This window comes from Varanus komodoensis, unplaced genomic scaffold (genome assembly GCF_004798865.1).
Source record: "Varanus komodoensis strain SLA01 unplaced genomic scaffold, ASM479886v1 scaffold53, whole genome shotgun sequence".
Taxonomy (NCBI): domain Eukaryota; kingdom Metazoa; phylum Chordata; class Lepidosauria; order Squamata; family Varanidae; genus Varanus; species Varanus komodoensis.
Window position 1 is genome coordinate 5,715,499 of NW_025336126.1, and position 11,004 is coordinate 5,726,502.

Consider the following 11,004-nt stretch of genomic DNA (forward strand, 5'->3'; position numbering starts at 1 on the left):
AACACACCTCTGCTACAACATAGCAACCAAAACATAAAAGGCTAAATCAGCTATAGTATTTGAAGATTATTCTCACCTTATAGGTTAGTGGAATGGTGGTAAGTTTCCTCTGTATTGGGGTGATCTGCATTCAGGCAGGCTTGAATTTTCCTACAGAAATTAATTCTGTACAGAACCAAACCACACAAATTTCATGTGCAAATAAGTGAAATTATTTCAGTTTGCACACACGTTATTATCTTTCTGAAAACAACTAGTCCTTGTGTTGTCTTTGTGTCCTTGCCTCTAAGGAAAAGGGAGGGGCCCATGCAGTCCAATCTTACATATGCTGACCTGGAAACAAGCCTTGCAGAGTTCAAGTAGTCTTGCAACTGCAGTACATGGATGAACAACTTGTGTCCCATCAAGTGTTTTGGACTGGATCTCCCATCAGCCCCAGCTTAGTCAATTAGTCACACTGCATAGTCAATATGATGGAAACTGCAGTCCAAAATATCTGGAGGGTAGCTGATCAGAGAAAACTGTTACAGGCCAATTCTATGAAACATCAAAACATCTCTTGCTTCTCTCCCTATTTAGGTTGCACAATATATATATTTTTAAGGGAAAATATTGAAGGAATCAAATCTACTAAATATTATTAGCTAGTAAGTTACTTCAAAAACTTATGTTTTGGAGATGTATCAGTTTCATAGCTGCTATGAATGCTATTCAAACACTTCTCTGTATTACAGAGAAATGATTCACAAACTGCCCTGTCAAGGTTTCTTTCATTTGTGTTTTTTAAAAAATACAGTCAATTTATATGAGTTTCCTCCAGAGCAAGTTATATGCAGGCCCTGATTTCAAGGCACTTTGATGTGGTTTTGTATAACTATCTCACGTTGCTCTTTGCCTGCATAAGCTAACATGGGCTATACATCAAGTCACTTTTTTTAAAAAAGCACACACACGGTTCAATAGAAATTTCTAATTGCATTTATTGTCAAATTGTACAGCTGCCACCTTTATAAAATCCCCAAATGGAAGAGAGAAAATTAATAGCCTCTGTTTCCCAATCCACACATGGCAGCATGTTCCTGGCAGGTAAACAGGAGGGGACAACATTTCAAAAGAAAATGTACATTATATTCAACCCTCATCCCAATATAGCAGAGGGACCACTTTCCCTTCAAACAACCTCAGAGAATACCATATGCTTGCTTTCCATTACCTGCCAGCAGAAACTGCTCTAAGGTAAGAATCTGGATATCAAAACAGCATCATTGTAGAGGTCTGCCTCCAACTTGCTAGATTTAACTTAATATTGCAGTCCAGCCCCTCTAAGCATACTGATTATTGCCACATGCGGAAAGTTTAAAGGGAGGAGCTCCTTCGTGCGCCCATGAAGGAGGCCAAGCAAACCAGTAAGTAAAGAAACAAAGATCTCGTCAGCTCTGACACTTCTGCTCAGATACTATGGAGTCCTCAAACAAACTCAGTAGGTTTTTTGGTTCAAAAGTAGAGCACTGACTCAAGCACTGGGGAACAACTACTTCCCATTCCTCCTCCTCCTCTTCAAATGCTAGTGTGCGGCACAGCCTATTCACAGACAATGAGTATGATGAAGTGGGGCTGCTGCTTGGGGACTCTGAGCGGATGCAGCTGATGTTGGGGCTGCCTCGAAGCCCCAAAGACCTGTGAGGAATCAACAAAAAAATGGGATGTCAAAAAACAGTTGGGCAGCCTCACTGTGATCTGGTGAGCTTCAGCCTCACCACAAAGAAGTTTTGACCACCCCTGAAGGATCAGAAAATTGTACCTTTTACACTATCAAAGCAGGGCACATGTTTATAGAGAGGAAAATTAGCCTGCTGACATGTTAGCAAGTCAGGATGTCACTTCGTAGCTTGACAGTGTAGTTGTAGGTAAACCTCCAAAAGTTCAGTTGCAATATCCCTGTAGCTACCCTTTGACCAATAGCTCACCTGTTCTTTGTGCCAACAGTCTGCTGTGGTGAGGGGTGCCGTGGTGTGGAAGTGCTTCCGGCACATGGCGGTATGTTCAGCAGAGGGGAACCAGTTAGTCTGAAAGGCAAGCAACTACTATAAGATATCTGCACTTAAAAACTGTCAGTTTTAACTTTAATCTCATGGAGCTGGCAGAAGCATGCTGGCAGAAGGGTTTCTTCCGTTGACTATATGCACATGCAAACTTGAACAAAGAAGTGGCCTGTAGGCACCCCTAATAGAATAACACCAGTAACTTGCTCACCTCCCTTTCAGAACCTATAGCAGGTTCCTCATCCTTCCTCTGCAGGTATACAAAAGGAATTATCCTCAAGGAAAAAGTTTTTACTACCCACCTTTGTGAAAGTAGACTGCAAAGAGGATCAAGTACAAAGAAGAGCAGCTTGAATGAACAGGACTAGGTAGCTATTTTATCAGGATAATTAAAAGACTGCATAGCATGGTTAAAAACAAGACAGCTATGCAAAAATCAGTAGGATTAAGACTGGACAATAGAACATCTTTGTTTAAATTGCAGAGGCAATCCTAAGATTGCTACAAAGATTCTGAAACAACCTTCACCAATACTTCAGAAATGGAACAGCATGAGTTAATGATGTCCATACATTGACTACAGGTGGGGGGAATAGTATCAAGAAAAATGGTTACCTACTAGGTATTTACAAACCAAACCAAAACTCAGTTTAAGCTACCCAACCACCCAAGTTTACCAGGTTCAGATGACATCGTAAGCCATGCCCAGCAAGGGCAATTATGTTAATTGGCAGCCCACAATTGGCATGTATGGAAGCCACTCTTACCTTCCCCCTAATCATGTGAACCTGCCCACTGCCACAATTTTAGATGTTCCTTGCTAAGGAACTAAATAGTTTATCAAGGAAGAATGTTGGGGAGAATAGGGTCCAGCCATTAAGTCCATTGCAGTAGGAAAGTATCAGGAATTAGTTCCCCACAGCAGACTGGCTAAAATGAATTTCTGAGGGGGAATTCCCAGGTAGTCAGACAGTTCACTTGCTTCAGACAGGTGGATTAGTCTACCAGACTTTAAAAAGATACAGAGTTATCTTTGGCATGAAGAACACTGTTACCACCTGCTTTTTGTTTCTGGCACATTACAGACTCAAAATAAGGCAATAAAAGAGTTACCATGCCTTGTAACTCTCAAAATCTCTCCCACTTACTTGTCTGAGGACTGGAGCTTTACAGGGCAAGTATGATTGTGATGCCCATGTGTGTCTGTTATCTCAAAGATATCCTCACCAAGACTCTCTTCTTCCTCTTCCCCCCAGTCACTAGATAGGCTGCTGTCTTCGAGGGGAAGAATGAAGGGTGAATGTGGAGGTGTTACTGGAACATTATGATGCCAAAATAGCAGCCAGTTAGCTGGAATGCACACAGTTGCCCAGAGCCACTGCATGAATCTGAATAATGTCTGGAATGAGTAGAAAGGAAGAATTACACATAGAGTTCTGCTGAGTGAAGCAATGGGTGCAGCAGAGCAAGTGTTCATGAGTTACATTCCTAAACTGGCAATAGCATAATGTTTCTTTTTCAATTTTACTTTGAAAGTTTCAGAACTCTGGTGTTGATCAGTGGCATTACCTCAAATGGATGTAGCACATAGAACAAGAAACAACACCCAGGGGGCCAGCATGCCATCAAAGCCTTTCTGCCAAACTATGGCAGGCTCTGGCACTCACTGAGAAGCATAGAACTGGTTTATTCAAATTATTTCACAAGAAAACTAAGAAACATCCCTACCAAGAAGGTGCCTGCAGTTGAAACAGAAAAGGCTTGCATGCATTATCACAGTCCAAGGAAGAGGGTGACTTGGAAGAGCTGTAGGGAGTGTACACCCAAGAGGAACTGCAGATTGTATGTATATGTATAGTATGGTGGCCCTGCCTGTGGAGGCCATGCTCACCTTGCACATAGAAACACCTTGCTGGATTCCAGATTGTGCTAGAAGCATCAGCTTCCGCCATCTCTCAGTCTTCTGCATGAGACTGGAACCAAGCAGCATCTCCACAGAGGGCCGGAGCTGATGGGTGGGCTCCAACATAGAAGCTAGTAGAGTACGTAGCTCAGCAGAAAGACCTAGAAATAGCCAGAATGTTCAATTGCTCACCTTGGTTTCTGCAGCACACTCAATTTTCCACATCATCAGCTCTTTCTTTCAGCCCTTCTGATTTCAGTATACATTTTTCAGTCTGCCTCCTTCCCATGGGGATTAACAGGAGAGCCCCTGCACTGGATGCATTCTATAACATCCCTTTTATTCCTGCTCACCTGCAGTAAACTCAGGAGGCACATAGCCCTGTCGCAGCTGCTGCCAGCCTTCACCCCCGTTGGGGAGCTCCATATTAGAGGAAATCTCTAAGATGGTTATGCCAAGGCTGGAAAGGCAGAAAAACACAGATCAAGAAAAAGCGCAGCACAGTACACATGATCTGTTGTACCCACTTCTAACACCCACTGCAAGCTAAACTTTAAGGGAGGGGAGCAATAGCCACAAGTGAGCAGCTGGTGGTCATCTTAGGCTCCAGAAAGCTTAGCTCCCCCTCCTTCCCATCTCACCCCACACCTGAAGACATCAGCAGCCTTGGTGTATTCTCCACAGAGCAACTCAGGGGCCATGTAGCGGGGATCGCCTTCTTGAGCATCACTCAGATCCCCAGAGTCCAGTTCCAGCATGAGCCCAAAGTCACCCAGTTTACAGCTGTTGCTAGATGAGAGGAAGATGTTAGCTGGCTTGACATCCATGTGCAAAAGGTTTCGACTGTGTAAGTGATGCAGGCCCTGCAACAAGTCCCAGAGGAAGGCCCGTACCTGCCATTCGGGCAGCGGTCCATTTTCCTCACAGTACTGCAACAAGCTGCTTGGGCACAACTCTGTCTGGATGTAGAGCTGCCCACGCTCCTCCCAGGCCTGCACGAAGCTCACACAATTGGGATGGTGCCCCACACGTTCATGCTTGCGCACCTCAGCTAATTTGCGCTGCCTGTCACTCTTGCCTCGGAATGGTTCCACAGAACGTTTTACTGCATACAACTGACCATTCTCCTTGCAGCGTACCTATAAAAGAATGTAGTAACTTCTAAATCCCACACACTGTTGAGGAAATCACAGCCATTTCACAGAAGAACTCTCAGCCCAAGAACATGACCCAGGAACCCAAAACCCCAAAACAGGAGTGGCACTATGTTGTGCCAAGAACATGAAGATTCTCTGACAAAGAGTGATGGTTCATTTCACATTATGCAAATTATAATGAAACTTCATAAATGTTTACTAGTTCTAATTGGTGAGGCAGCCAAACTTAAGAGCATATAAATATCTGTAGTAGATACTGAAGATGTGCTTCAGACTATTCACTTGAGGAACAAAATAAATTACAAGGGGAGAGTATAGAACAGACACCACATTTTAGATCACAAAAATTACTCTCAGACACGTGAAGAACTCCACTGCATCCAGCCAAGGGTCTGACTCCAGCTTTCCCCACCCTTGTACCTTACACATATACTAGACCAACTCCTATCAGCTCCAGACAGGATGGCCAATAATCAGGAATGCTGGGACTTCCAATCCAAAATACCTGGAGGACACCAAACTAGAAAAGGCTGGACTAGCTCAGTATTCTCACAGTGGCTTGCCACTTGAAGAAGCCCAGAAGCAAGACATTATGCCCACAGCCTCCTTCCAAGCAACTAGTATTCAGAGGCAGACCATTTGTAAACATGGAGGTTCTATTTAACAGATTATAGTCACTGACAGACATAACTTTCATGGGTTTTTATATTCCTTTTATAAACCCATCCCATCTTGTGGTAGAAAATTCCTGAACTGTGTGTCAGCCTTCTCCAACCTGATGTCCACTAGATATCTCAACCATGACTCTCACAAATCCCAGCCAGCATGTGAGAAGTAATTGTTGCCTCCAAGAGATGAATATCTCCTCTGCCACTTCCCTACCTTGTACACTTCACCAAAAGATCCCCGCCCCAGACGGCTGAGCTGTTGGAAACACTGCCTGAAAAACAATTCTCTTTTGGAAGCATCATACAGGCAGCTATGCAGGGGTGATGGTGGTTGCTTCTGTGTACCATGGAAGGAAACACTGCGTGGTTGGAGTTTAGTCCATGGCTGCAGTCGGCGATCAGAGAAAATCCGGCTCACTGACAGTGTGCTCTTTTGACGTGGCCGTGGAGGGACAGTATAGCTGAGTGGCTGGCGGGCCCTCTTAACTGAAAAGCTGCATTCTGCTTCTCGAAAGAAGGCAGGCACTGGCAGAGGAGTGTGGCTCAACTGGGAGTCAGCCCCTGCACAATCAAGAGGTACAGGCATATCTGAAAGGAGAATGTACAATCATTTACAAGGAAACTTCTCTCATTATCAAAACTGTAAAACATTTAGTTTCTCTGGTGCTTGGTTGCAAAAGGCTTTAAAAACCACCAGTCGCAGGATGGGTGGGCAATAGGAAAAGGTAAATATAAAATGGCAAGTATTTTCAGGATGGTGCCTGATGGCACTGATATAAGACCCCAAAGTTGTGTGGAGAGAATAGAACCCTTCACAGATTGATAATTGATATGAACTGTAATTAAAAGGCTTGCTCCACAATGGAAGCTTTTCTCCAGGTGTAACATAAATGGAAGAATCGTATAGACCTGAAGCATACATTCAGTTCAAAGTAGTATCTCTTCCATGATAAGCAAAAACACTATTTGGAAAGTAAAAGACATTCTTAGTGTTGCTTGTGATATAAGCAGATAGCTCCATTTCTAGCTTCCAACTCTGGGTATAAATACACTTTTAATTACAGACAAATCATTTATGTATCTTTCAGTTCTTTTGTAGCTTGTTTTACAACAGGGACCTGACTATTTTTGTCCTTTGTAAAAGTACCCATTTTAAGGTTCTCTCCAACAACTGCTGTGCTTTCCAATCTGCCACGAGAGTACTATCTTAAAAGATCAATGCTCTGTGGGCTATTGTCTCCAGGCACCAATCATTTGGGGATCATTTGAGGTAAGATGCATTTCCTCCATCTGCTGCAGTTGTCCTGGAGCCATCAGTAACAGTGATGGAGTTTCTAATGGCCTTAGCAATCCCTGATAGACCACATGACATTCAGATGAAACTGACAAGTCTGGAATCTGAAATCTCTGGAGGCACTCAAACTGAAGCAAACAAAGCTGTCAGCAGAGTCACAGAAAAAGGAAATACTAAATGGAGCACCAAGAGAAAGATTTGCAGAGCTTCAAAGTATTGATTTACACCAAAACTTCTTTGCTTGCAGGAACCTCTATGTGAAAAACAGAGAAGGCTGCAATCCCATACACACTCTCTCAGGAGTAAGCCCTACAGAATACAATGGAATTTATTTCAGAATAAAAATGCACAGGATAATCCTGCATCTTGCAAACAAACAAACTATACAAAATTGCTATATTTTCAGCCCAACTTTCTGGTATAACCCCTTCAGTGCCTATACCATACTTCATGCAAAAGTAAGCAACATGTATGCTCAAAACTCTGGAGGACCAGAACTTATATTCTGTTTATTATGTCCTCTTCATTTATCACTGCCCCGAGACATTATAAAGGGTGAGATACAAATATTTTAAAGAAATAACTGTCATCTCTCCCCACTTCCCATGCTTGCTGTGTCTGATGTGAGCTGAAACCCTGTAGATGTTTTGGCCTACAAGTTGTCCTCCCCTGCCTATCACAACTAAGCTTAAGTAACTGTATCTGGAACAATAATTTATTATTTGCACTTACAACTACCAAGACTCCTTCTCTATTTCCGTTCCCTTACACTGTTGCCTCCCCTTGTGTCTTCTTTTTAAGTTTGTAACTCCCTTGGGGCTGAGACCTATCCTCTAAAACAATTCCATCAAATTCCAACAAAGCTAGCACGGGAAGGATAAGAGGGAGCGTGGGAGGCTGGTTGGCTACAATTTCTCCAGAGGTAGTGGCATAAAAATATTGGATGTTGAAGAGAACCACATTCCCATACATAAGGAGAAACATATTGCCACCACAATAGGCTATAGTTTCCAGAATGCATCGGGGTGGTTAGGCACCAGTCTCTCCCCGATGTTGGCATGACTAATATCAATACCACCACCTCCCCACACCACCCCTCATGATCGGAAAAGACGAAAGTCTTACCTCTTCAACCCCCTTGTCCCGCCTAATGTCCTCTGAGCCCCAAAGAGTTGGGGAGAAAAGGCGAAAATGAAACGCCTGGCTTCCGTCCCGCTATGAGTAGCTGGATGCAGCGGCCTCTCGACTCCCCTCAGGTGGGTCGCGCAGCGCAGCGCAGCGCAGCCTTTCCCGCGCGCTTCCAGGGCGCGCGCAAAGCCCCCCGCGGAAGCCTCCAACGCTCCGCTCTCGCGCCAAAACTCCAAACGGCCTCGCCCACTTCCGCCTTGCTACGTCAGAGCCGCGGCGCGCGAGCGGCAGGCCAGTGTTGCAACGAGGAAAAACGTTGGGCAAAGGGAGGACCGCGGCGCGCGCGCCCCGATCGCGAGTGTTTCTACCTTTCCGTCTTCTCCCTGATTTGCCGCCATTTAGATTAGCCAATCAGAAGTGGCGGGAAGGGGGGGGGAGTGGAGCAAGCGTGTCCGTCGGGCGGGTGCGAGCGGCTCTCGCCTCAGAAGGAGGTTGACAGGACGTGTGACCGGACTTCGGGGCTGTCGTCTCCCGCCGGTTTTTGGTCAACAGCGCACTGGGACAACTGGCATTCAACCAAGGAGCCCCACCCTGGCCATTCTCAAGCCGCAGTCTAGCTGCTAGCTTTCAGATTCGCAAAGAATGTTATCTTTTCACAGTCTTCGTCTAAACAATCCGAAACTTTATATGGCCCTTCGTCCTATTTATTCGTATGGATTACACTGATCAGACGTATAAAATTATAGATATGGAAATGCACCCATATATTTACTATTTTTCTGTGATTCTGGACTAAAATGCGGAATAAATAAATAAATAATATCTAAGAGGGCATTCATTTGTAGGGTTGCCGTAAGTCCGAGATGGCTACAGCATGCAACAAAGAATTTATATGCTACGTTTTTGCCAAGATGGCTAACATAGTTGCCTCAAAACAACTCTGAGGTAGATTAGACTGAATAGGCACAACTTGCTCAAAATTACCCTGTGACTTTCATGGCCAGTGAGGATTCCTTAGTCCCTCACTTATCATCGTTCTGAGTTCGTTAAAATTGGCTTTCTTGAAGTCCAGAGTGCGTGTTTGGCTGCAGTTAACCTTTGTCTCCTTTATAACTGAAAATTCAAGTATTCCATGGTCACTTTCCCCAGAGTTCTCTAGGCTCCTATTTTGTCCCCTAGGTCATCCCTGTTAATATTATGAGTAAATCAAGGAGAGCTGATCATCTTGTTCTTTCCTCTACCTTCTGCTGGAGGAAGTTCTCGTATCCTATGAGCTCAGGTAAGTATTGCTTGTTTCCCATACTTTGGACACTGATGTAAAAACATCAGCATTTAATTCTTGTTGTGCCCTGGTTTTCTGCCTACATTTTTTTGGGAAACTGAAGTTGGCCCCTGCTTGAGATTTTTTCCTCTGTTGAAATACATAAGTTTCTGGCAGGTGATGATATGCCATGCTGCACATCTCCTTGCCCTGTATGCCTCAGTTTAAAGCCCTCTTGATGAACTTTTTTCATGTAGTGGCCAAACACGTGCTTTCTGTCTTTGTGAAGTGCAGTCCATCATTTGCCAATAGTTCATCATTCAGAAACCTTAGCTTGTGGTCCCTGAATCCAAATCTCTCTCTGTGGCACCACCATTGTAGCCGTCATTCATTTGAAGGATTTTTTCTTTCCCTATCAGTTCCTCTTCTGCAGGCTACAGGCCATCATCACTGACTTAAAGAACAAACCAATGGTTCCTGGTAGGATGTACCAGGGACCATAGGATTGTTTGAAGTCCAGCTTCCAAGTTCAGATGCTTCCATGGTCAGTACTTCAACCTTGGAAGGGAGAGTTAGAAATCTGGTCTTGTCTCCTACCCCCTAACAGCTGGTGCCCTGTGAGCTCAGAAGAGTGACCTCGGAGGAGGAAAGGAATGCATATTCTGTTGGATAGGGAAGGGAGGAGAACAGAGAGGTCAAGATACGTGTTATCCTGAGCTGCTTCTAGCCTCCCCCTTCCCCCTTCCAAAATACCCTCTCTAGGATGGGCCATAAGGTCTGTCTGCAAAATCTGCATGGTGAGAGGACAGGGAGGCAAAGATTGCCCCTGCCAGTTCTGCAGTGGATGATTGAACAACTCTGAGTTCAGGGGTTTCTGATCACCAAAAACATAATCAATAGGGATACACTTGAAGTCTTGCTTTTCCTAAGATCACATCAATATAAGTTACTCCAAATCATTTTTTAAAAATCAACATGCTTAATTCTTAGAAAATGCAACCATATGCATAGTTAAATGTTCAGTTACTCTTTGAATTTCATATGTCCAGCATCAACTTATTCATCAATATATCAAGCTGTTGATTTTAAGGAATATGCTAATTCCTGAGTAGGTAAAACTTCTTGCACTTAAAGGTTATTGATATTTCTGAAACTAAATTTATAGTCATTAACATACCCACAGCCACATGCAGTCATAGAAATTTTTGGTGGTTATAAGGAAAAGTCCCACTACCACTGAAATGTAGCAGTGGGGAAGGCAGGGTGGCCACTTATGCTTGGCCCAAAAAGAAGAAAATCCAAAAGGACAATGTGATTTACATAACTCTTGCATAAGCTAATTTATATGAATGTATACAAATATGGATATTATTACAATTACCATAATTGAAACAGAAATTTATCAGCTTTAATGGGGAAGACTATGATCTACTGACTTGTTTTGTTTTTTGTTTAGTTGCACGGTCATGTTTGACCTATCATGACCCCATGGACAACAACCCTTGGAGTCCACGTATACCTCCTCAATCTGCTGTCCAGATGATAACTACT

The 11,004-nt window shown here is 43.7% G+C and overlaps 1 protein-coding gene across 1 annotated transcript; it reads right to left on the reverse strand.

The window, feature by feature from the left end:
- Positions 1 to 962: 962 nt before the first annotated feature.
- Positions 963 to 8,297, reverse strand: PKMYT1 (protein kinase, membrane associated tyrosine/threonine 1). The gene is made up of 8 exons (XM_044447952.1): positions 8,190 to 8,297; positions 5,985 to 6,358; positions 4,594 to 5,084; positions 4,299 to 4,405; positions 3,934 to 4,106; positions 3,191 to 3,441; positions 1,968 to 2,066; positions 963 to 1,677 (listed from the first exon to the last, which is right to left on the reverse strand). Exons 2-8 carry the CDS (start codon positions 6,354 to 6,356, stop codon positions 1,431 to 1,433), a joined length of 1,740 nt encoding a protein of 579 aa, XP_044303887.1. The 5' UTR covers positions 6,357 to 6,358; positions 8,190 to 8,297; the 3' UTR covers positions 963 to 1,430.
- Positions 8,298 to 11,004: the final 2,707 nt, after the last annotated feature.

Coding starts and splice junctions, on each gene's coding strand:
- PKMYT1 (XM_044447952.1), bottom strand. CDS start 6,356: ATGCCTGTACCTCTTGATTGTGCAGGGGCTGACTCCCAGTTGAGCCAC. Junction 5,085..5,984: donor CTTTTGGTGAAGTGTACAAG/GTAGGGAAGTGG, acceptor ATTCTTTTATAG/GTACGCTGCAAGGAGAATGG. Junction 4,406..4,593: donor AAGGCTGCTGATGTCTTCAG/GTGTGGGGTGAG, acceptor CTGCCTTTCCAG/CCTTGGCATAACCATCTTAG.